The sequence below is a fragment of the Meles meles genome, chromosome 15 (genome assembly GCF_922984935.1).
Source record: "Meles meles chromosome 15, mMelMel3.1 paternal haplotype, whole genome shotgun sequence".
NCBI lineage: Eukaryota > Metazoa > Chordata > Mammalia > Carnivora > Mustelidae > Meles > Meles meles.
The window spans coordinates 6535750-6562583 of NC_060080.1; the positions used below are offsets into that span (position 1 = coordinate 6535750).

A 26834-nucleotide genomic window follows, 5' to 3' on the forward strand; every position below is an offset into this window, starting at 1 on the left:
ATCAAATAAATAAAATCTTTTTTTTTTTTTTAAAAAAAAAGGAAAGGAAAAGGACCAAACTGAGACAGAGCTTCGCTAGGAAGATGATAAGCAAAAGGATAACCAGTGGAGCTGAGGCCGTGGACACACAGGAAGCCTCCGACGCCACAGGCGGGAACGTGACACCGCGCACTGCTAGCGGGACAGCCCCGAGGCTCCTCGAACGAGGGAACGGCCACCATCCGACCCAGCGACTCCGCTCCTGGGTCTCGACTGGGGAACGGCAGACACACAACCACACAAAATCTTGCACAGAAATATCCACAGCACTGTTAGTCATCATCAGAAAGTGGAAATGAGTTACGGACACTGGGGAGGTATGTGCTATGGAGAGTGCTGTGAAGTGTGTAACCCTGGCGATTCACAGACCTGTACCCCTGGGGATAAAAATACATCATATGTTTATAAAAAAATAAGACATAAATGAAAATTTTCAAAAAAAAGAAAAAAAAGAAGGTGGAAATGATCCCAAAGCGCATCAACTGATGAACGAATGAAACAAAATGCGGCGCAAACAACGGGCGATCCCTCAGCGACAAGGACAGACAACGATGGCTTCATGCTATGACACGAGGAGTCCCAAAAACCTGATTCCGAATGAAAGAAGACAGCTGCAAAGGGCCATGTATTGTAGGATTCTGTTTATATGAAATGTCCAGAACAGGCAAATACATAGAGACAAAACGATCACTGGTTTTCTGGGGCTGGCGGGGAAGGAGGACATTCAGTGACGGCTACGGGACACAGGTTTCTCTTTAAGGCGATGGAAACGTTCTGACACTGACTGCTGGCAGTTGCACAAATGCGAACACCGTAAAAACTACGAACTACACACTTTAAATGGGTGAACAGGGCACCTGGGGGGCTCATTGGGTTAAGCATCTGCCTTTGGCTCAGGTCATGATCCCAGGATCCTGGGATCGAGCCCCACATCGGGCTCTCTGCTTGGCAGGGAGTCTGCTTCTCCCTCTGCCTGCCGCTCCCTCTACTTGCTCTCTCTGACAAATATATAAAAATAAAATCTTTAAAAAGAAAATTTAAAGTTTCTGTTCCAAGATGGACAACAGATAGGAGGAAGGTATATGCAACTTATAAACCAATCAAATTATCATACAATGACTCCTCTAAGTTAACAATATCAAAAAGACATGAAACCCAAATTTTTAAAAATGAACCACATAGGGACGCCCTGATGTCTCAGTTATTAGAGCATGCGACTTTTTAGGTTTATTTAATAAATAGAAAGGGAGAGCAAGAGCCCACGAGAGTATGCATGATCAGGGAAAGGGGCAGAGGGAGAGGGAGAGAATCTCAGAATTCCCGCTGGGCACAGAGCCCAACGTGGGGCTTGATTCCACAACCCAGAGACTGTGACCTGGGCTAAAACCAAGACCTGGACCGCCTAAGTGCCCCAGAACATGCAGTTCTTAACCTCAGGGTTGTGAGTTCAAGCCCCATGTTGGGCATGAAGAATACTTTAAAAAAAATTTAAAAAGGACCAAATATATGAATTGGCTATTGACAAAAGGAAAACTTTGCATAGCTAACAGATAAAAGGAGACACAGGCACCTTCAAGAAACATGCAAATATGGATGAGAGGTCACTTTATATGCATCAGATTGGAAAAAAACCAGAAGACCATCTGAATAACAGCAAGGGTTGATGAGGACACTGGGACGCAGGAATCCACACACACTACAGGTGCATCGTGACTGTTCTAGAGAGATCGATATAGGGCCACTTCCTACGACCAAGCAACTCCGCTGCTCCACGTGCAGCCAGGAAACCCTTACAACGCCCGGAGGGAGCATGGGAGACATCTGTCGAACTCCTATCTGCGGTACCCCGAAGGCGAGGGCAGTCCAAGCCGTCACTTAGTGAACAGGTGAGTACCATACACTACAGCTCCCAAGTAAACTCAGCAGGGGTCCGAACAATGAACTTCGTACAGACACAGAGACCCACACCACAGACGGCATGACAGAGATCCTTCATAAAAACAGATGCTGAGTTTAAAAAAAGATCTAAAGCAGAGTATTACCCTGGCACGTTAAAAACACATACGTACACCAACTAACACGATGTTATCTTCCAAGGAAATACACATACCCCAGCAAACATTAAACGCACTACAGCACTGCCCGTGAGAGGAAGGAGGTGATGGGAACGAAGCGGACAGAATAAGCAAGCAAGCAGACGGACCTGGCACCGACCACTGGTAAGTGCATCTCAAAGGAAGGAGTAGGGTTCTGAAGGCTGTTTCCATCCGAACGAAATGCAGTGTTGTTTCAGACATACACAGGCTCGCGTGAGCAAAAGCATCCCACGAGAACCGGCAGAACGACTCACCTGTGCAGTAAGACACGCCTTTGCAAGTAGCATTGATCGCCTCTTGGCACTTCTTCTGGGCAGTTTCGAACTGACAATTTTTGCAGCAAGGACTGTTCCTATCACTGCAGAGGCAGAGCAGACAGGAACAGTTCCAGTCAAATGTCAGCCCCACAGCAAACACTACGGTCCTGTCACAGGGCCCTGCAGATGGTGAGGACGGCCTCTTGGCTGGGCCGCCCGATCCTGCAGTCAGCCTTCCCGGGCGCTGGCCCGCCTGCACACAGTCTGCCCTTCCCGCGGTGGCATAAAGCAGGAGCGCAAAGAGGTCCGAAGGGACTCATCCTTGGACCATCTTGGTGTCCTTGGTTTTCATTAACTTGATACAATAATTAAAAAAAGGAAGACCTATGCCGGCAAGGCCACCGATGGGGAGGAAACGAGGCAGCCAGAGTCCTAGTTCCATCAGGATTTCCGCCGACAGGAAGCAGCGTACATCGTTCACATCTGCTGCTCACCGCCAACTCGAGGTTTCCTGCTCTATGCTAAGCCGGGCGCCCGTCCGCAGTGTGCAAACACAGGTACTTCCTAATTTGTAACCCGCTTCCTCTGCATTTACTGTATGCCACTGAACACACTCTTCGACGCCGTTTTATTGCACAGAAACACAACACTTTAGATCTCAGGACTGTCACCTGGGTCTAACATCTTGTTACTATAAAAGAATGCAGCAGGGCCCCTGGGTGGCTCAGCTGTTAAGCGTCTGCCTTTGGCTCAGGTCATGATCCCAGGGTTCTGGGATCGAGCCCTGCATCAGGCTCCCTGCTCAGCGGGAAGCCTGCTTCTCCCTCTCCCACTCCCCCTGCTTATGTTCCCTCTCTCACTGTTGTCTGTCAAATAAATAAAATCTTTAAAAAAAAAAAAAAGAAAAGAATGCAGCTGTGGACATCCTCATTTAATCCCCTCTCTCGTTTCCTTAGAAAAGACTCTCTGAGCTGTGGGATCCTGAATCAAAAAGTCTACAAGATTAGAGATTTTGTGACATAAAGTCACACCGCTTCCCAGAAAGCAGCTCCTTGCTGTTAAGGAGAAAAGGAGACAGAGAGGCCCGCGAGCCCCCCAGCCCCGGGGCGCCGCTGCCCGCGCTCACCTGCACTGCACGCCGGCCCTCAGCATGCAGTCGCTGCTGCAGCACGTGTCGTTGTTCAGGTACATGATGCCGGGGTCGCACTCCTCTCCTTCATCCACCCTGGAGTTCCCACACACTTTGTTGCTTCGCTCTTGAAAACACTCCTGGGACTTACTCTCGATGGTCTTGTAGATGGACTGCTTACTGCAGTTCGAGAACATCTGACAAGAGGAAGGGCCACAAAGGAACCAAAATGACAGCACGTCAATCCCAAGTAGTGTTTCTGTTTCTTCTCTAGAGACAAACTCTCACTGTAACAGCCACGAGCAGAGCCACCTCGAAGGTCTGTCAAATTCCACCGCTGTCGCCTCAGAAAGCCGGCTACATGGAATCAAGCTGTCCCCCTCGGCCGGGTGCACCAGCGCTGGCGTGCATCTGGTTAGGAGCCAAACTTCATCCCAGGCAGGCCGTACAAAGACGGAGAGCGCGCGTCCCAGCCAGTCCCATCCAGAGGGACGACACTCTGGCCGCCCGCAGACTGTCCGCTGGCACCCAGCGCCGCGGCACACGCCGCCATCTTCCTGGACAGGATGACTCAGGGGTGCAAAACGGAGTCTATCTCTGATTTACCTCCTTTTCCTGGGCTGTGTGTACCAATGACCCATGTTTCAGGTTTTTATTTATTTTTTTTTATTTTTATTTTTTTAAAGATATTTTTATTTATTTATTTGACAGAGAGAGAGATCACAAGTAGGCAGAGAGGCAGGCAGAGAGAGAGAGGAGGAAGCAGGCTCCCCACGGAGCAGAGAGCCCGATGCGGGGCTCGATCCCAGGACCCTGAGATCATGACCTGAGCCGAAGGCAGCGGCTTAATCCACTGAGCCACCCAGGCGCCCCTGTTTCAGGTTTTTAAACAGATGAGCACAGTAAGAGGTAGGATATTACATACAGTCTATTAAATGATAGAAATCCAAATTGTTACCAAAACATTCACATGGGTCTCCAGGATTTTAAGTTTGAGATGTCTACAGGTGACCAATGTCCCACAGGAAGCCTCTACCCTCGCTTCTCCACTTGCAAGACAGAACCAGGGAAACAGCTTCCTTATAAATTTGGGGACTTTTACCAGGAGCTCTGAAATGGAGTCCATTTCCCAAACCATCTGAAATTAGCAAGAAAGGGAGTAAGAGATTGAAGGAAAACCCGTGCAGTGATTCCTCGAGACAGCGTCTCCACAACCACTGCACGGTTGCTAAAATGGCTTCCCGTTTGCCCCAGATGACAGCCACCGAGCCCTGAGGAGCGGAGGGCCAGGACCCTCCAAAGAGAACAGTGATCGCTGAATCACATACTGAAAGGATTACTTTTAGAATGATATCCAAGACCTTATCACCCTAAACAGAAATATTAACCAGGTCTTTGTTTTGCTTTGTTTTTTTTTTTAAAGGATCTTCCCATTTATTCTACGGTGAAGATACTTAAGGGATCTGGCTATTTCAGTCTAGGCCTCGGGCAGTTAGAATCCGCTGGGTTTACTCACAAGCACTGCAGATTTGCGAACTCAGTTTAGCAGCGCACTCCCGTGAGACCAGATGCGGGGAAATTAGAATTCACACTGACGCCGTGAGCAGCCTCCCCACTAACCTGCCCCAGCTACACTCCAAGGGCCGGGGCCCTTGGGCAGAGCTAAGAGAACAGTCTTCGTGCTTCCCGAAGACCTCTGGCATTCTGTTCGCACCCTGCCCACACCCTCTCCTCTCGTGCCAACAAACCCTCCTACGAGCTCACCCCCCTCGTGCCACGTGAGCACAGTGAGGCCTGCCTGAGGCCTCAGCAGCTTGCCTGTGGGAGGTGCCAGGCCCTGTCTTTTGAGGTCAAGGAAACGGGAGCGCTTTTTACCTAGTTACAAATATTTTTATTAAGAAATTCATTTAAAATGTAGATTAGAAAACACTTTTTTCCTTCTTTCCTTAAATCTTTTTTTTTAAAGATTTTATTTATTTATTTGACAGACAGAGATCACAAGGAGACAGAGAAGCAGGCGCTGGGGTGGGCGGGGGAAGCAGGCTCCCTGCTGAGCAGAGAGCCCGATGCGGGACTCAATCCCAGGACCCTGGGATCATGACCTGAGCCGAAGGCAGAGACTTTAACCCACTGAGCCACCCAGGCGTCCCACCCAGTATCTTTTTATAAGAGGATCACTACTTAGGAAAACTAAACTAACAGAAAATACACAAACATGATGTGCTTAGGACAAAATAAGTAAATGGACAAATCGTTCGTATTTGATAGACTAGCACCTCCTTTTCTTGTCCCTCACTTTTCATTTAGGTTAGCTCCCCGACATGGGGCTTGGACTCACAGCACTGAGATCGAGTCATGTGCTCTACTGACCGAACCAGCCAGGTGCCCCGAGAGTTGCTCATGTTTTTTTCTTTTTTTTTTTTTTTTTTTAAAAAAAGCTCTATTCCCAGTGTGGATGACTAGCACTTCTTGAAAAAAAATTTTTTTTTTTAAGATTTTATTTATCTGTTTGGGAGAGTGAGTTAGAGAGAGGGAGAGCATAAGCAGGGGAGGGGCAGAGAGAGAAGCAGAATCTTCACTGAGCAGGGAGCCCAATATGGGGCTCAGTCCCAGGACTCCAGGGGATCATGACCTGAGCCAAAAGCAGATGCTTAACTGATTGAGCCACCCAGGTGCCCCCACTTCCCTAAATTCAAAAAAAAAAAAAAAAAAAAGCTCTGGCCAGGCACTATTCTCCTTAGAAGTCATCACAAGGCCATGGAAGAGCTCAGAGGGAAATTCACAAGAACCTGTAGAGGACACGTCTACAAAGTAAGACAATCTCCCCCAAAGTACTCAAACCATCCTCAATAACAAAGAAGCAAGTGACTAGAGTGTACCCTCTAAACTACAGCCAGGAGCCAAATGTGGCTATTTCAATTTCTTCTTCCTCACCACATACTTCAGACTTTCTATTACAGAAATGTTCACACAGCTGCAAAGTAGACACAATGGGACTGTGAACGCCCACATGCCCCTCCCCAGTTTCAACAACAATCCTTAGGGCTTCCCCCTCCTCTGCGCCCTCACCACTTCCCCTCACACTGGGTGGTTGTTGTTGTTTGTTTCTTAATAGCTTTATTTAAGGCATATTTTATATATCACAAAATTTACCCATTTCAAGTGTCCAAGTCAGTGATTTCCAGTAACTTTACCAAGTAGGGCAGCCATCACCATAAATCAGCTTGTGGACATGTTCTTGTCCCGGGAAGGTCCCTCATGTCCTTTTATAGTTAACTCCCACTCCCAGCTCCACCCCTAGGCAATCACTATTGAATTTAAATAAAACAGAATTTCAAAATAATAAAATAAAATAAACAGAATTTAAAATTCAGTTACTTGGTCTCTCTGGTCACATCTGGAGTGCTCAACGGCCACCTATGGCTAGTGCTGCTGTATTAACACAGAATGTTTCCGTCATCCCAGAACCTTCTACTGAATAGCGCTAAGCTACAATGCACACGGTGAGAAATGCAGAGAGCGCGGCTGGCTGGCTCGGTCAGTTGAGCATCTCTCGTCTTGCTTTGGCTCAGGTTGTGTTGTCAGGGTCGTGAGATCGGGCCCTGTGCTGGGCTCCACAGGGAGTCTGCTTGAGATTCTCTCTCTCCCCCTGGCTCTGTCCCTCGTCCCCCTCGAGCACACATTGTCTCTTTAAAAATAAGTAAATGAGGGACGCCTCGGTGGCTCAGTTGGTTAAGCAGCTGCCTTCAGCTTAGGTCATAATCCCAGGGTCCTAGGACTGAGTCCGGCATTGGGCTCCTTGCTCAGTGGGGAACCTGTTTCTCCCTCTGCCTGCTCTGACTGCTGTTCCCCCTGCTTGTGCTCACTCTCTCTGATAAATAAATAAAATCTTTTAAAAAAATTAAAATTAAAAAAAATAAATCATTAAAAAAAATAAAATGCAGAGACAACTCTGAGAAACAGAGGATGTGGCACGTCGGAGGAATAGTGTAACAGGGAGGGCAGAGCGCCTTGCGCACAAGCTGTCAAGCAGAGGAAATGTAAAGCCGAAGGTGCAGAACAAGAGAGGAAGAGAGCGTTGATACCGAAGAGCCAAGGAAAAAGATGACAAAAAGAACAGAAGAAAGAAACCTCCAAAAGCAGGGTCAGGGCCAGGGAAACACAAAAATAATCCCTTCCTCGAGCTCCCTGCCAGGCTTTAAATTAGAGCTTCCTCGAGCTCCCTGCCAGGCTTTAAATTAGAGCCAGGGCCGGGCTCCAAAAAGAAACCGGGAGAACTACTTGACCATCTTTCCCAGTCAGCGCCAGCCCTCTCTACCTCGGCCCCACCACCAGTGTGTCCTCCTGCCGTGTGCGCCACTAAACTTCAGTGAAATGCACAAAACAGACACCTGGGAACGCTTGCAGGCCAGACTCGAAGAGTCAGCCGTAGCCAGGCTTACTTTCTCCCACGGGATTAGTGTACTCTCCGAAACCCCTGGCAGTAAACTTCATTTATTTATCCAACGAATTACTACATGCCAGGTACCCCTGCTAGGCCCGAGAGTCCAAGCTGTGAACAAGACAAGCACCGGCCTTTCCCACAGGGGTTTATAATCTGGCAAATTATGTATTTTGTTGCAAAAGTTGATGGAAACATGCAAATTAAGAAGAGTTAAAAGGAACAACAGCTTGTATAAGACATGACATGAAATTTTTGGGGTGCCTGGATGGCTCAGTTGATTAAGTGTCTGCCCCTGGCTCAGGTCATGATCCTGGGGTCCGGGGACTGAGCCCCACATCAAGCTCCCTGCTCAGCAGGAGCCTGTCTCTCCCTCTACCCCGGTGCTCCCTCTGCTTGTGCTTTCTCACTCTGTCAAAAAACCTTAAAAAAAAAAAAAAAAGATGACATGAAATCTTTAATTTGCACCAGACCCTGTCATCTAAACCTCCAACACGAGCCATGACTATCACTAATTTTCCATATAGTCCCCATCAACACAATTAACTTCGGTAACAGTCCAAATGATAACTTAAACCAGATTCGATGCACCACACCTCACTCTAAAACACACAACCAAGTTTGAGGTACTTTGTAATTCACAGTTCCATCCCTGGAATGGAAGGCTCTGCTGAGCTCTCATTATAATTAAACATAATAGCCTCTTTCCTTCCTAACCCAAAAAAGCTCCAAAAGATACATACCTTATTGTTCTCATGATCTCCGCTCACGGCGATGGGATACATAACGTATTTTCCTCCTTGGTCCTCGTTTGGGGCACATTCTGCTAGGCCATCCGGATCATGCTCTGCTCCAAAATTGTGTCCCAATTCATGAGTTGTTACCAGGTCGGCTTCCTTAAAGGATCATGCAAAGAAAACGCTATGACTTAATATTCAACCGTCAGCTGCTTTGGCCAGCGAGGCCCTGCTTTTCTTAAGCGGGGTCCGGATGAACGGGATCAACAACAGAACAGCAGCAGGACTGTGGGAGTTCGGTGTGCCCAGACTGAAGGGCGCAACACGGTGGGATAAAAAACCTACACCACGTATAACATTGGAGCCAAACTACCAGTGTGTCAGAAACTAGTATTTCCCATCAATGCCCACTCTCCCCTTCTTCCTTCCTTAGAAAATCCTAAGCTTGCTCGGGTTGGCAGTGTACGCTATTAAAATAGCCCCTTCCCGTATTTCTTTGAAGGTAGGTCAGGCTGTCCAGGGAGATATAAACAGAAGCCAGGGGGTGGGACTTCCAGAGTTGTTTTTCTTTTACAAGGGACAGACAAGGCTCTGTCCTCCTTTCTGCAACACAGAAGAGAACCATCTTGTGAGCAGAGGATATGCATGAGGACAAAGGCCTGTGCTCAAAGGAGCTGAGTGAAAACCAGGAAGATCCTGGTTCCCTGAGGGAGCATCACTAAACTGCTTCAGCATCCATAGGACGCTGTCCATGACCCTATGTTGACTGAAGCAAATACAGCTCTTAGAAGTCACTGTCTGTTGGATTTTCAGTTTATGGATTTGCTGGAATGTGCCTAACACATTCCTAATGGATGTATCTGGGCAAAAACAAGATCCTAAAATCTTCTAAAGGAAAAAACAGGTCACATACAAAGGATAAAAATCAGAATGACTGCACATGCTAAGGGTAACACGGAACACTAGAAGACAATAAAGGAGCAACGCCTGCACATGCTGAGAAAATTTAATTATCAATCAAATTTAAGTGTAGGGTAAAGACATTTCAGATAAGTCTCAATTTGCCTCTCATGTACCCTTTTCTTAGGAAACTCCTAGAAGATATGCTATACCAAAATGACGGTATAAATCAAGAAAGAACATGAGCAGGGGCGCATGGGTGGCTCAATCAGTGAAGCATCTGCCTTCAGCCCAGGTCATGGTCCAGGAGTCCCAGCATCAAGCCCCGTGTCAGGCTCCTTGCTTGGTGGGGAGTCTGCTTCTCCCTCTGACCCTCCTCTCTACCCCCATTTTCGTGCTATCTCCCTCTTGATCTCTCTAAATAAATAAATAAAATCTTAAGAAAAAAAAGAAAGAGAAAGGACACGAGTTCTGGAAAACGAGAGAGTTTGGGAAGTCTTTTAACGACAGCTGCACTGCAGGACTGGGAACCGAGCAGCCCGCAGAGAAACCACAGGATGAAGGGCTCCAGGAGGGGTGTCTTCAGGAAAAACAAGGACCCTGACCAGTCTCAAAAGAAATCTCACAGGTAGCTTTTTATCTTTTTCTTTTTCTTTTTTATTTTCACATTTCCCACCAAAACACATGTATTTTTTTTTTAGGCAGAAGCAAACAGAAGTATGTACTACTTTTTTAAAAGATACCCACATAAATATATACAGCTGAGGTTCTACTAAAACAAACCCAAACTCTATCCTTTTAAAACATAAGAGAACATACCTTTGTAAGGATGGTTTTACCATAATTTTTTGTGCTGGTCAAGCCACTATTCAAATAGATATTCTTCTTTCCAATTGGACTATAATAAGCTAGAAGACAAAGGAAACAGAGACAAACTGCTTATCTACCACAGGATAACAATATAATCTAATCAGCCTGCGTTCTCACACATCCAAACAACAAACGGAAATCTTACCCTTTGGGCAAACACCTCCATGACTGTTGGCTCTGGGAGAACCGACATAAGCTAACCCAAGGGTTCCCATATCAAAATCTTGGTAGGTGAAAAGATGTGCAAGGCAGACCTTAGATGCTTCTTCGGCTATATCAAAGCTAAATTGCTTTAAGAAAAAAAATATTCCTAATTAGATTAACAATTACATCAGACACGTTTCAGCCAGACCCTGGAGAACACTGCCGTTTGTGACCGACTGCAGCTCTCCATCAGAACACAAACCCGCGGCACAACGCTTGCGTACAATTTTCACCCACCGATACAGGAAAGAAGTGTCGGAGAGGGGGACAGGACAGGGAAGAATTTGGGGGCTTTTTGGAGCAGTTCAAAACCAAGAGGGCTGGTGTGAAGCCGTACAGCCCGGCCCTGGAGACATTCCAATTCCGTAAGTCTCAGAGCCTGGATACTCTGTCCACAGGAAGTCAGCACCGAATACCAAACAGATCCCCCTAAAGTATTTCAAGGACTCCACTGGTTTTGTATGTGGTGGTTCTGTTCTTGTTTTTTATTTTCAGTAATCTCTACCCCCAACATGGGGCTCGATATCACAACCCTAAGATCAAGACTCGCGTGCTCCTCCGATTGAGCCAGCCAGGCGCCCAGGGTTTTTGTTAGTTCTAAGTTCGCTCTGGTTTTCCAACCTCCAGAACCATGAGAAATAAATTTCCGTTGTTTAAGCTGCCAGTGTGCAGCGCTTCGTTACCCGCAGTCCTGATGGACCGCTTCCCTCGCCGAGCCTCTCGAGAAGTGACCTGGCCGGGCAGCGGGTCACAGCCGAGAAGACACAGAGAGCAGGCACCCCAGGCAGCACTCTGTGCGTCTCGACCCGGATGAAGAGCTGGCAATATCCCTTAACGCCACGCTCTGAAAACTTAATTTCTGCCTTGTGAGACATAAGCCACACTGTACGTGGACTAACCCACAGAGACGACTTGGGTAAGTCACGTTGTTACGAGCTGCAAATCTGCGGTAACTTGTTAGGGCAGCCAGAGGAAACCAACACACGCACGAACATCACAGAAGATCGCTATCACTTCCCGGAAGGCAATTCTACGACAAAGGAACTGCATACACAAACTCAAGACACTGAAATATGTGCCAAAAAGGATCAATCATACCCGTCAAGGCAAGACTCACAAGGCACAGAACGTTTAGGCTATCTTCAGATTTCTAACTAGAATATAGTCACGAAGATTTTTAATCCTGTAGAAAACTTTCACATCTTCAAGTTAGATTTCTACTGATTCATCTTCATACTGTTTGACAATTACTGACCTAGCAGATCTACTGATAAGTTTCAAAGAAACCTGAACAGAATGGTGTGCAAAAAATGTTTCACTGAGTATACATTTTCTAAAGTCTCAACACTTCAACTGGATTCTTGAAGATATGAAGGTCAAGAAGAACCGCCTTCTAGCATTTTTCATTTTGACAACCTTTTGGCTCGTCTTGCTGTCGGTCCCGCTAAAGGGTCACTGCTGGGTTACTGGGATGCGCTGCTCCTGGTTCTCAGTGACCTTTCTCAGCACGCCCCTTCATTGATGCAGACACGCCCCACGTGCTAGAGAAACCACCAAGCGTGCTAAGAGCAGCACGTCCGGGACTCTACCACCTACCTCCAGCAACATCTTCACATCCCAAGCATCCTTTTCTTCATTTGGGTAACTTTTGGCCATGTTATAGTGCCTTTCACCGGGTTTCACCTCTTGTGGAGACTTGAGAATGCGGATCTATACTTAAAGAGACAATATACTTAGAACACTTCAGAAAAAAGTCACAAGACTGAAACAATACTACACTGTTTTAGCTATTCAAATAAGATCATCCACCATTCTAGAAAAAATGTTTTAAAACTACAATTCCATAAAATTCTTCAGCTCTAATATTCATTTAAAAAAAACTGAGACACATATGATATGCTTGGTATGATATGATATGGTAAATATGTATGTCAATGGCTTATTATTTATTTTTATATTACTTATCAACTTATAAATGTATTCCTAAACGCTTATTTCTTCTACATTTAGTTTGACAAAATGAGAACCTGGGTTCCTGAGCCTAAACTATTTCCCCACCACAGTCAACGATCCAGACAAAGAACTAGATGTCTGTCACCGCACCCACACAAACAAAAGATGACGAAGAACAGGGGCTCTTCCTTGGACATACAGTAAAAATTCATGTTAATCCTGCTTTAATAAAAAAAGGAACAAAGGTTTCCTCCAAAGGAGATGAAACGTATCGACCAGTGAGTGTGTTTACGGAAAAGAACAAAGCCATGCTCCGCTCAGCCATTTCTGGCCTCTCTTCTGGATGCACCTGCCTGGAGGGGGTGTAATCTGGTCCGCTGGGCCACCACGAGGCAAGCTCACAGGGGAGGGCTTTGCAGCTTTGGTGGTGGGTGGTCAAGACCAATTCTGGGATAAAACAGATGGAACCCCACTGCGACTGCACATCTAATCACACCCTCCAATCCACCTATTATCATTATTACAAAGCTGGCATTTCAAGTCTACACTGCACCATTTTTCCAAGTGGCTCCAACTTCTTATGGCAAAATGGAGTTTTATTTATTGGTCTCCTAAAACCTGAACATGACGCTGCTGTTTTAGACAAGTGAGGCAGCTTTCTATGTACCACAATGGATTAACCATCAACATATACGCAAAATGAAAAAGCAAGGCGCAAAGAGTAGAGCACACCGCCATGTGTCAAATATACACATACACATCCACATGCTACGCATGCACCAAATAGCTCCGGGACGGTACTTAGGAGACTGTGACATGGATGTCTCTGAGGAAAGGGACTGGTTTGACAATAGTAGAGGTTGAAGAGACTTACTTTTCACTGGCTTTTGTACCATGTGTATATATTACCTAGTTAAATAATAACTTAAAAGAAAATGCAAAACAGTAAAAGAGAATGGAAAAGGAAAAAATAATTCTCTTAGTTTTATACAAGTACTATAAAAGTTTAACATTTATACAATATGCATGATTTCAAAGATTTTGTTTCTTAATCTCTAAGTTCTATACTACAGAACCTTTAAGAACATGGTTAATTTAGCACAAAGAGCCTGGAAAAAACAAGAGATAATAATTTGTATATTAAACATCTGTCCAAAGCAATACCCAACTTCAGAATTTTTTTAGTCTTATCGTTTTCAAACAGTGTTTACTGAGATATAACTAAACTGACATCAACACACCATTACTGGATGCGCTCTGTTCACAGATTAGAAGAAACCAGAAAATCCCGAGGAAAAGAGATCTTCTGGTTCTATATGCATAAATTCCTTACAAACGTACACACAGATTTCTGAGTAAATTTCTAAGGATTCAACAATATGTGCCAACATTCTAACTAAAGACATAAAGCATAATCAAAAAAGTAAAACAGTGAAGGGGGATAAAAACATAAATTCAGAGAAAGAAGAGATAACAGCAGGGGCACCTGGATGGCTCAGTGGCTTGGGCATCTGCCTTTGGCTCGGACCATGGTCTCAGGGTCCTGGGATCGAGCCCCGCATCAGGCTCTCTGCTCAGCAGGGAGCCTGCTTCCCCCTCTCTCTCTCTCTCTCTCTGCCTGCCACTCTGCCTACTTGTGATCTCTCTCTCTCTCTGTGTCAAATAAATAAATAAATAATCTTAAAAAAAAAAAGAAGAGATCTCAGCAGCCTAAAAAGCCTTCCTGCCTCAACAAGCCTAAGAACAAAAAAGTTCACAATCTGTAAATAATTCAAAAACACTATACAAATCAGATGAAAATCACTGGCACTTGAAAATTTATAAGATTCGAGTTGAAGATCAGTTTTGGGCTCTGGATACAAGTAACACATATTTGCGTCGCATCACTCAGCAGTTATACAGCCACAGCCACATCCATTGGTAAATACCTGCTCTATCTGTACTCCGTAACCTTTAAAACCCGCGTTGTCCCATGAAGTGTTCCGATAGATGTCATCCACTCGGTCAATGAGTTCTATCTGTGTTTAGAAGAGAAAATGAGAGAAAGACATGTATGTTTACAGCTCTGCAACATGAAATAAGTTCTGCAGGGATTAAAATGGTCAGTTTAGAGAAAACACCACTGTAAAAAGTTTCCACCGACTCACAAAACTAGCATTAAGATGGTATTCTACATCACTGACGACACTAACAAAAGAATGATTCCTCACCTCGAGCTTAGACTATTATTACCAGAATCAAGAAATGGTACAGTTTGTTTCAAATTTTAGGATATCAATCGCATATGAACAAAAATATCAATAACAGGCTTCTAAAAAACTGCCATTCCATTCAACTATAAAAATGAAATTTAAAAGTCAACCGGTGTACCTAAAATTTGCCCTTTTTTGTTTTGTTTTGTTTAAATTTGCCCTTCTAAGAAGCAGTCCATCGCCACTCCATCACTCGGCAAAAAGCTCAGATGCCTTCCTCAGAAAGAGGTGAGGGGCACGGACGGATGCTGCTCAACCTACCCCCGGCCCTCGCTGGGCAAAGTCCAGCACCAAGGCCTGGGCAGAGAGAAGGAGAGGAGTGAGCTTCCACTGGTCCGCCTTACTTCTGTCCTCTGCTTTCAGATGGGAGGTAAGGTAGACAGAATACTGAGGGAGGAGAAACAAGGGTGACCCCAACTACATAAGAACAAAATGCTCATTACCCATCTTTTCCTCGAACAGACTAGTCCACTGTTCACAAACTGGGTGCATGAGCCTTGTTCTAGCAACTGTGAAGCATATTAGCGATCTAAAAATTGTTCTTTGCTTATAGTAAGTGTAAAACTAAGAAATGCAATTTTTTAAGACTAGGCCTCTCGTTATATTCATATTTGTGGGGTAATGAACAAAAAAGTAAATTAAGATCCCTTAATACAAAACCCGTATTAAGAAAGGAACATTTTCAAGAAAGAATCTCTCCTACTTAGGAACAAGAACAGTGATTTCACACACTACTCCTACTACCCTCATAAGAAATTCTTTCACTTGACATTGGAAGGGGAGGGAAAGCAGGGTGAGGGAGGGTATGAATAAAACACAGGGAATGGAAAAAGCAAGGCAATGAGAAAGACGTCTTTGGGGGCCTATGCTCTTGGCCATGAATAGCTGCATTCTCTTTTATTCCCTCAACAGCAACATTTTGTCAGTGCCAACATATAATGACGAATGAGATCATACTAACAAAAAATGTCAATGAAATGGGATTCCCTGGCTTTTCCAATTGTAACGGCAAAGGCACAAACACCCAGCGTCAGGTCTTCTGTAGCCCTTCCTTGGAATCTCTGCCCTACAGTTAGTTATGACCATAAGAGTCCCGTCTACTCCACGAAGTTATATTCCAACAATGAGCTATTTTACACAATAAACACCAAACTGACCATCTTCTCTGAAATATACTTATAAGCAGAGAACACACACAAACCAGACTAATACTCTTTTTCACTCTGGAGCATACATCCATCCACGTGTCACAGCCATTACTACAGCAGTGATGTTTTCGAAGAGTTCACTTGAATAAAAAATGTTAAACCTTAATATGCATGAAAATTCTAATGTGCAGAAAATACTAGTTCAAAGGTAAAGTGGATTTTCAAAGATTTGAAACTAGACTCTCTACAGAATAGTGTAAGAACCTCCGAGAGCTCCCCATTATCTTAGGAAATAACAGAGCAACTGAAACAGATCTCATTTCATTACATTTCACAACACAGAAGTCTTCTCTTAAATGGAATATGCCTACCTACCTCGACTTTGTGTCCAGTGACCTGATCCAATATCTGATACTTACTAAGTAATTCGTGGTTGTACTCTCCTCCCCTCTGCCCATGTATCTGTAAAAGCGATGATCTGCCACCACCAACAATTTACACGTGTTCTTCATGGGATTGGGGTCAGCTCTTCTCTTCACCCGATGAACAAGCTCTAATATGAATTTGTATGCACTATTAAATCAAAATTCATCAAAACAAGGAGTTTTTTTTATAGTAACACTTTAAGTCTAGCACATTTCTGAAACAAACATTATTTGAGCTTAGTATCCTAAAGATTACCTTTAATCAAAAAACCATATGGAAAAAAAAAACCAAATGGAAGAAGACAGAGAAGTAAAAAGTAATAGGAGGCTTTAAAATCATAGAATTCAAAACCAAGGAAAAGGGCCTCCTTAATTTTTAAAATAAGGAAACTTAAAAAGTACTTAAAGTAAAACAATCATCTAATTTACTGTTGGACTATGAAACAGTCATTTTCTTCTAGAAGTTTACAATTTATGCAAAGTGGTAAAACTATCAAGATAATCAGACATTAAAATTAGTTTATGGTAACAGGTCCTTTTTCTTATCAAATATTCAACTGAGAATATATTTATATACAAAAATGTCAGTCATATTTTCTAAGTCTTCAAAAATCAGGACAGTAGAGTACTTCTCCAAGATAGTTAGTTTTTTAATGACCCTGGGGTCCTGGACTGGCAGTTGATAGAGTGGGTGACTCTTGATCTCAGGGTTGTGAGTTCAAGCTTGACAATGGGTATGGAGATTACTTTAAAAATAAAACTTGGGGGGCGCCTGGGTGGCTCAGTGGCTTAAAGCCTCTGTCTTCGGCTCAGGTCATGATCCCGGGGTCCTGGGATCGAGCCCCACATGGGGCTTTCTGCTCAACAGGGAGCCTGCTTCCCCCTCTCTCTCTGCCTGTCTCTCTGCCTACTTGTGATCTCTGTCTGTCAAATGGATAAATAAAATCTTTAAAAAAATAAAAAATAAAAAATAAAACTTGGGAGTGTCTGGGTGGCTCAGTCAGTTAATCGTCTGACTTCGGCTCAGGTCATGATCCCAGAGTCCTGGGATGGAGCCCTGCATTACAGAAAGTCTGCTTGTCCCTCTCCCTCCCTTTCCCCGCCCCGCCCCCAACACATGTGCGCACACTCTCTCTCTCTCAAATATATACATAAAATCTTAAAAATAAAAAAATCTTAAAAACATATATTTATACAAATAGAGTGATCTGTCCCAAGACTGAAAACCTCTTTCTAAACAGTACAGACCTCTCCTTGCACCAACTAATTTCTTATAAACTTACCTAAAGATTGCCTTTCAACAGTATTATTTTGTCATTTCGCAATACCCAAGTAAAAAAATTTTCCCTCCTCTCCACACCCACTTAAGCACTATATATTATCAATCCTTCTTTAATATCTATTTGCCAAAAAAAAAAAAATTCCCTCAGATTATACAATTTCCTTTTCCTGTAGACTTTTTCCAATCTTTATTGTTACCATTATTTTCTAGTGTTTTCAGTTCTTACATTATAGGCAAAAGAATTAAAGAAATTTCTGAATAATACTCTATTTTCAAGTCAAATACTGTAATTATGAATCAATTAACAACCACCCCTCTTGAAGACAGCCATAATGCTTCTTTTTTTTTTTTTTAAGATTTTATTTATTTATTTATTTGACAGACAGAGATCACAAGCAGGCAGAGAGGCAGGCAGAGAGAGGGGGGAGGAAGCAGGCTCCCCGCTGAGCAGAGAGCCCGATGCGGAGCTCGATCCCAGGACCCTGGGATCACGACCTGAGCCGAAGGCAGAGGCTCCAACCCACTGAGCCACCCAGGCGCCCCCATAATGCTTGTTTCTTATTTGATATATATTTTTAAGTCTTACCGTCAGGTGGTTCTCTGTCTACCAGCCCTTTTGGAAGCAACTCTTCATCATCCGCCTTTATATAACCACATACTTTTGGAGACTGTAGACGCGAAACATTCTTAATATCTTCAGATTTATAAACTAACATTCTTTTGTCTTTAGTATCATTAATTAGTCTCCAAAGTGGCTAAAACAGAAAACATACATAATTGAGATGCAAAATATAAGAATTCCTAAATACTCAATTCTTACAACATCCTTTGCTTTTAAATAACACTCATTTCAGGTTAAGTAAACTAACTAGTCATTTTATAAAAAATAAATCATTTCAGGAGCCCCTGGGTGGCTCAGCCAGTTAAGCATCTGCTTCAGCTCAGGTCATGATCCCAGCATCCGGGGATCAAGCTTCCCCTGACCCCCACACTCTCTCTTTCACTCTGTCTCAAATAAAATATTAAAAATAACAAATCATTTCAATTTCTCTTAGTTTCTATGCTGATAAATACATGGGTTACTCACCCTTTGATTTTATCTGTATACCAAAAAAGCATTATTTTGTACAAATTAGGAAATCTTTTAAAAGATCCAGAAAAAGAAATACATAGCCTTTTCCATTCACTCAAAAACACGTATGTAACACCTGCTGCACACCAATCCCACTCTAGGTGACGACCTATAGCAACAAACGGGAGATGAGCCTTCTGTCCCTGTACGCTTCTCATTCTGGTTTCCTTCGTATCTTCTTGCCATATAGGTTTTATACACAGGAGAGAAGACTGAAAACTTGCAGAAATGTGCCTAAAACGTACCTCTTTCAGGGAAAGCACTTAAAAAAAAAGTCCTCACTTGCCCTATTGCAAGGTCACAGCAAATTAGAACTAACGCATTTGAAAGGATAACCAAGTCAAGAACCAAGTTCCTATAAGGATGCTGGTCTCATCCAACCAGGCAGCTTGTGAGGAAAGAACAAAAAGACATCATATGTACACACACATATAAACATGCCTGTATTTTAAATATACATGGATATATGCAATCTCCCTCCATATCCATCATGGAGAGGAAAATCTAAACCACAAGGATGTGACTTCGCATCCAGCAGGATGGCTGGAGTCCAAGACAAGTAATGGCAGGTATTGGTGAGGCTGTGGAGAAGTCAGAAGCCTCACACACTAGGTAATGTAAAATGGTGAGAACGTGCAGTGCAGCCACCATGGAAAACAGTCTGGCAGTTCCTCAAAAGGTTAAAAAAAAAAAGGTTAAAACTAGTTAGCATATGACCCAGGAATTCCACTCCTGGTATAAACCCAGGAGAACTGAGAGCGCACGCTCACCCAGAAGCTTGCTCACGGACGTTCACAGCAGCATACTTCGCACGGTCAAAAAGGGAAACAACGCAAACGTCCGACTGATGAGTAAGCACAACGTGGCGTCCGCACCAAGCAAACCGGTGTTCGGCAGGAAAAAGAAACGAGGCAGTGGCACAGGCTACCACGTGGACGGACTTAAGCACATTCCAGGAAGCCAGCGACAGAAGACCGCATAGTGCGATTCCGTTTCTGTGAGGGACCAAGCGAATCTGAAGAGACTACGGTCAGTGGTTTCCTAGGGCTGGAGATGTGGGGGCAAAGAGCGGTGGGCTGCTAAAGGGCTCAGCACTGCTTCTGGGGGGGAGGACGTGCTCTAACATGGACGGTGGTGAGGACTTCCGTAACTCTAGGACATACTAAAAGTCAATGAACTTCATACTTTCAGTGAGTGAACTGTATAGGATGTGAACTTTATCTCAATAAAGCTGTTAAATATGGTTGACTCTTCCACAACGCCAGGGTTAGGGGAACTGACACCACCCCCCATGCAGTTGAAAATCCATCATATGTAACTTTGATGCCCCCAAAACAAAAACTAACAGCCTACTGTTAACCGGAAGCCTTACCAACAACATAAACAGTCAACTCACATATTCTGTACATTAGCTGTACTATACAATATTTCTTTCAATAATACCTAACTTAATTTTTTCATTCTTTCTAGGCTACGTGGTTCATCTTCAAGTTTTTTCAAATTGTTGCAAATCTCCACAAATCTTTCAATACATTTACTGGAAAAAATCTGTATGTAAGTGGACCCATGTAGTTCAAATCCATGTTGTTCGAAGGTCAAGGGAAGTGTGTGGATCTTCTTTCATAATCCACATGAGGTAGATTTGAGAAACAATGAGCCGCAGAGCTAGCAGAAACCTCAGAAAGTTACCTAACCAACACCTTGGCTGTAGGGACCTTCGTCTGGCCTACAAATAGGAAAAGACAAAATTTTTTTTTGGACAAACATTTCTAAATTCATATTAAGTTTCCTGATATAGTCAGTATGACAAGAAAAAAGTTCAGGATTTGGGATCAGAGATACCAGGTTTAAACCTTAAACCTACTGTGTATCTTCAACAAGGAACTTATCTGAAGATAACTTTTCTCACTGGGTAAAGTACTGACACACCTATCTTGAAGATAACGTAAAATAATGAACGCAGTTACTACTAAGATTTCAAGATAAGAGTAGCTACTATTACTGCTAATAAAAGCAAATCGTCCTTCACTTCGCCCTCCAGCTGGGGTAGTTGCACCCCGGCTCTGAGCGAGCCTAGTGGCTTCCGCTGCGAACAGAGCGGCGGTAGCAGCCCCTCTCAGGAAACCACCAGATCACCTCTTCCTGTGGCCTCGCCATGGCGACCTACGGACAGAGCTGCGTGCGGCCAGTGTGCATTCCTCCATCCTATGCTGACCTGGGCAAAGCTGCCAGAGATATTTTCAACAAAGGATTTGGTTTTGGTTTGGTGAAACTGGATGTGAAAACAAAGTCATGCAGTGGTGTATGAATTCTCAACGTCTGCTTCATCTAATACAGACACTGGTAAAGTTACTGGAACCTTGGAGACCAAATATAAATGGTGTGAGTATGGTCTGACTTTCACAGAAAAATGGAACACTGATAACACTCTGGGAACAGAAATCACAATTGCAGACCAGATTTGTCAAGGTTTGAAACTGACATTTGATACCACCTTGTCACCAAACACGGGAAAGAAAAGTGGTAAAATCAAGTCTTCTTACAAGAGGGAGTGTATAAACCTTGGTTGTGATGTTGACTTTGATTTTGCTGGACCTGCAATCCATGGTTCAGCTGTCTTTGGTTACGAAGGCTGGCTTGCTGGGTACCAGATGACTTTTGACAGTGCCAAATCAAAGCTGACAAGAAATAACTTTGCAGTGGGATACAGGACTGGGGACTTCCGACTACACACTAATGTCAGTGATGGGACAGAATTTGGAGGATCAATTTATCAAAAAGTATGTGAAGATGACACGTCAGCAAACCTTGCTTGGACATCAGGTACCAACAGCACTCGCTTTGGCATTGCAGCCAAGTACCAGTTGGATCCCACTGCTTCCATTTCTGCAAAAGTCAACAGCTCTAGTTTAACTGGAGTGGGTTACACTCAGACTCTGAGGCCTGGTGTCAAGCTTACACTGTCTGCTCTGACAGACGGGAAGAGCATTAATGCTGGAGGCCACAAACTTGGGCTTGTCCTGGAGTTGGAGGCTTAATCCAATTGAAAGAAACCTCTGGGAATGGATATCAGAAGATTTGGCCTTAATATATTTCCAGTGTGACCAGCAGGCTTTCCCCCCGTCCCCCAGGAAGGTGATCAAAACAAAGGATGATCTAAACAAGAGCTGTATTTTAAATATTTAGACAGTCACTTGTTAGCTGGTTCCTAGTTGAATTGGTTATCTAGTTACCAATGCTGCAGTGGTACAGTCACCAATACATTATTTAAATGTATTTAATTATTAAATGCGCTACCCACCAATGATGAAATAGACCTTTATGAAAACTGTGGAAAAAAAAAAAAAAGCAAATCCTATTTTCACCACTATTAACAATTTTCCAGAAAAAGTCATCTGATAAATAACTAAATAAGAGGCAAGAACCTCTTGGATCCTAAACTGGGGGGGAAATATCTATGAAGGAGATTTTGAGGATGACTGGATATTCTGACTATGCATTTTTAGATTATGTTTGTTTACTTAGGTGTGTTGTTGTTTGTGTGGCCACGTAGAAGAATATCCTTACTGCTGGGAGACGCACACTAAAGCATTCAGGGGTGAAATGTCATGATGTCTATAACTTATTTTCAAAGGATTGGTGGTGGGGGCGGACAGTAAAGCAAACATGGTATTACGGTATTAGTTAATGAAGGGTTATAGGGAATTCTATAATTCTTTTGTAAATCTGAACATTTTCAAAGCAAAAAGGTAGGGAGGAGAAAATAATCTTATGATTAAAGTTTAACCTAGGCTTATTTATATAAGTAGCAAACTTTGGTGATAAAACCTGTAAAGGCTTAAAATGTTTAATAGTGAAATGTTAAAAATAAGATATATACATTTTCCTGTTAACTCCTATGTCTAAGATTTTATCATTTTTGTATCAGCCTAAATGCAGGTAAGAATTATGCAATAAAGGATATAAAAATTGCCATTGTAGTAAACCACTTTTTCTATTAAAAGATTATTAATCTCATGTAGAAGTCCTTCAATAAACCTGCTGAGTTTGCTTTTAAGTAAACATCACACAATAAAATATTAATTATCTCCATTTTTTTATTTAGTGAGATAGGGAGATATGGATGGAAATAGAATTGCTAATTCTCCCCAAGAAATTATTTGGAAAAGTGAGCAATGTGAGCAAATTTAACTTGGATCCTACATGTACACATTTTGAATTAAAAAGGAATAGATTCTTCTAAGGAAATAAGCAGATACATGCACAGTGGCAGAAACAATGCTGAGCATTCCCTACACTGCTTTCTTTCTGAGCACAAGACGAGAGTATTTCCCAGGCTCCTTTGCAGGCAAGTCAGAGACAAGAGTTCCAGTCCCACCTGGGTGGAAGTGATGTAGCCACTTCCAGGTCTGGCCCTTAAACGGGATTCTCTAGCTTCCCATCTGTGGCAACCTTGAAGGATGTGTCCAGACATCAGAGATACAAGCTGGAGAAGGACGACCTGACCCACATCCACCTTGGTGAGGGGACGGAACAAAGCTCTGCCGCTGCCTAGCTTTGGGAGCGGCTAACGTGGAACCCTGGCTCAGCCGTCACGGTGTCCTCCCCAAACCCACAAGATTCCCGATCACCGAGACTGTCCTAACTAAATGCATGCACTGAAAGGCATGTACCCAAGGTACCCAAGCTGTTCGCTATAGCACTTTCACATTCTATTTATTTGACAGAGAGAACACGTGCACATGCGTGCGCACAAGCAGGGAGAGTGGCAGAGGGAGAGGGAGAAGCAGGCTCAGGATCCTGACACTGGGCCCAATCCCAGGACGCCGGGATCATGACCAGAGCCAAAGGCGGGCACTCAGCCGATGAGTCACCCAGGCGCCCCCGTAGCATTTTTTATTTCAAAAAATTAGAAACAAAAAAAAAAAAAAGAACATCAATGGGAGATTGGTTGAGTAACCAGTACCATGTTTCAAGGAACCAACAGGCAGCATTTATTAAAAACTTTAGGGGCACGTGGGTGACTCAGTTGGTTAAACATCTGCCTTTGGCTCAGGTCATGATCTCAGGGTCCTGGGACCAAGGCCCACCTCCAGCTCCTTGCTCAGCGGGGAGCCTGCTGCTCCCTCTTCCTCTGCCTGCTGCTCTGCTGGCTTGTGTGCTATCACATAAATAAATAAAATATTTTTAACGACCCTAATTTAGATCTTCATTTATTAATATGGAAAAATGTTCACATTATACTTAAAGTTTTAAAAAATGCATGCCAGTGTATGTTAACTAAACTGAATTTTTTTAGAAATTTAGAAAAAATGTGACAACGGGTGTCTGGGTGGCTCAGTTGCTTACGTGGCTGCCTTCTGCTGAGGTCATGATCGCGCACTCCTGGGATCAAGTCCTGTGTCGGGGTCCCTGTTCAGAGAGGATCTTACTTCACCCTCTCTCCCTGCCCCTCCCCCTCACTTGTACTCTCTTTCTCTCTCCTCCCCCCACAAATACATAATCTTTCTAAAAAACTGCATGAGAACAAACTGTACATACTGTATGGTCCTAATGTTACAGGAAAAAGTACAAACACCTAAGTGTGCATACAGGTACAGAAAAAAATTTGGAAGGATACTCATCAAATGTTAACAATAGTTTTATCTCTCAGTAAGATTTCAGATATATTTTCTGAAAATTTTTGGGAGTACTTTTTAAAATAAAGGTACATTTTAAAAATGGACTAACTAAAAGAATAAGTAAATTTAAGACAACTAATTTGCCTATTTTGGAGTAAATGCTCATTTAATTTGTGCTAATTTTCTGACTCTTTCTGGTAAGCTAGACTCCCCACAACACTGACATTAGATGGTCTACATACTAGCAGACCAAAACAGACCGCAAGGCCAGAGACAGACTTCTCTTTCACAATGATGGACAAATGACTAGTGGCCATGCAAACTGGATGTTATTAAAATTTATAGTATTGGGACGCCTGGGTGGCTCCATTGTTAAGCATCTGCCTTCAGATCAGGTCATGATCCCATGGTCCTGGGATCAAGACCCGCATGGGGCTTCCTGCTCGGCAGGGAGCCTGCTTCTCCCTCACCCTCTGCCCCACCCCCACCCGCTTGTGCTCTGTCAAAAATTATAATCTTTTTAAAAAATTTACAGCATTTATAGCACCAGCACGTGGTCTTAACCCAATCAGCACTCAGATACACATTAAACTTTCACTCTGACCAACCGTAATCACTGCTTCCCCACAGGTGCTGGTTCGGTGTCATGACCACCCAGAGTATTCTCATCTTCCTAGAAACAGAAGCTTCAATCCACAAACCTGCGGCAAGTGTTTTGTTTTCTGGCTTAGTGTAGGACACAGGATTATACATCTTGTACCAAGCGGCTAGTTTGGTTTCTACTGCTAGTACCTCAGTGGAAGAGCGGCCCAGGGCCCGAGTTTTTGTCTCCTCTTTTAACGGCTCAGAATAAAAACTATCGCCTTTTATTGATCTTGCATTTCCCGAGCGTCTAAGAAGGAACAGGAGAAATAAGACTTGACTTTGGCTTTAAGAACATTTACACTTATAGTAGGATTATTAAAGAAAGAATTAAAAAATGAATCAGGAGAGAAAGAAAGTTTTGCCTCCCGTTATCCACTTCACGTGTGACCTTCTTTCAGTTACGGCATTTCGAAATCCAGGGTGTATTTTACTACAGCCTCTCAGATGTGTAAAAAATATTACCTTCTTTGTTTATAAAAAATCAACTATGGGGCGCCTGGGTGGCTCAGTGGATTAAGCCGCTGCCTTCAGCTCAGGTCATGATCTCAGAGTCCTGGGATCGAGCCCCGCATCGGGCTCTCTGCTCTGCAGGGAGCCTGCTTCCTCCTCTCTCTCTGCCTGCCTCTCTGCCTACTTGTGATCTCTCTCTCTGTCAAATAAATAAATAAAATCTTTAAAAAAAAAAAAATCAACTAGTGCTCACTTCGGCAGCACATATAATAAAATAGTAACGATACAGAGAAGATTAGCATGGCTCCTGCATAAGGATGACATGCAAATTCATAAAGCGTTCCATATTTTTAAAAGCTTTTGCACAGCAAAGGAAACAGTTAACAAAACAAAAAGACAAATGACAGAACGGGAGAAGATATTTGCAAAGGACCTATCAGATAAAGGGCTAGTATCCAAAATCTATAAGGAGCTTAGCAAACTCAACACCCAAAGAACAAATAATCCAATCAAGAAATGGGCAGAGGACATGAACAGACACTTCTGCAAAGAAGACATCCAGACGGCCAACAGACATATGAAAAAGTGCTCCACATCATTCGGCATCAGGGAAATACAAATCAAAACCACAGTGAGATACCACCTCACACCAGTCAGAATGGCTAAAATTAACAAATCAGGAAATGACAGATGCTGGCGAGGATGCAGAGGAAGGGGAACCCTCCTACACTGTTGGTGGGAATGCAAGCTGGCGCAGCCACTCTGGAAAACAGCATGGAGGTTCCTCAAAAAGTTCAAAACAGAGCTACCCTACAACCCAGCAATTGCACTACTGGGTATTTACCCTAAAGATACAAACGTACTGATCCGAAGGGGCACCTGTACCCCAATGTTTGTAGCAGCAATGCCCACAATAGCCAAACTATGGAAAGAGCCTAGATGTCCATCAACAGATGAATGGATAAAGAAGATGTGGTATGTATATACAATGGAATACTATGCAGCCATCAAAAGAAATGAAATCTTGCCATTTGCGATGACGTGGATAGAACTAGAGGGTATTATGCTTAGCGAAATAAGTCAGTGGGAGAAAGACAACTATCATATGATCTCCCTGATATGAGGAAGTGGAGATGCAACGTGGGGGGTTTAGGGGGTAGGAGAAGAATAAATGAAACAAGATGGGATTGGGAGGGAGACAAACCATAAGAGACTCTTAATCTCAAAACAAACAGGGTTGCGGTGGGGGGCGG

General features: G+C 43.5%; 2 protein-coding genes and 1 non-coding gene across 6 annotated transcripts in view; 2 read left to right on the forward strand and 1 right to left on the reverse strand.

Annotated features, from left to right (window-relative positions):
• Positions 1 to 26834, reverse strand: part of ADAM17 (ADAM metallopeptidase domain 17) — a 55071-nt gene that overhangs the window by 9696 nt on the left and 18541 nt on the right. For 2 of the 4 annotated variants that reach the window (XM_045979588.1, XM_045979587.1), the window contains 9 exons: positions 18320 to 18488; positions 16446 to 16579; positions 14555 to 14644; positions 12270 to 12383; positions 10615 to 10759; positions 10419 to 10507; positions 8706 to 8858; positions 3519 to 3718; positions 2390 to 2493 (listed from right to left, as the gene is read on the reverse strand). In XM_045979588.1, coding sequence (XP_045835544.1) covers positions 2390 to 2493; positions 3519 to 3718; positions 8706 to 8858; positions 10419 to 10507; positions 10615 to 10759; positions 12270 to 12383; positions 14555 to 14644; positions 16446 to 16579; positions 18320 to 18488 — 1198 coding nt within the window. Of the gene's footprint in view, positions 1 to 2389; positions 2494 to 3518; positions 3719 to 8705; positions 8859 to 10418; positions 10508 to 10614; positions 10760 to 12269; positions 12389 to 14554; positions 14645 to 16445; positions 16600 to 18319; positions 18489 to 26834 lie in introns of those variants that run through there. The other 2 variants (XM_045979589.1, XM_045979590.1) reach the window with 2 other exon arrangements.
• LOC123925952 (voltage-dependent anion-selective channel protein 2-like) lies at positions 20892 to 22198 on the forward strand. Its single transcript, XM_045979592.1, is given in 2 exon segments — positions 20892 to 21170; positions 21172 to 22198. Coding segments are annotated over 2 exon segments (882 nt in total). The 5' UTR covers positions 20892 to 21020; the 3' UTR covers positions 21904 to 22198.
• Positions 25827 to 25933, forward strand: LOC123926241. The gene has a single exon (XR_006815176.1). It is a non-coding gene; the product is annotated as a U6 spliceosomal RNA (small nuclear RNA).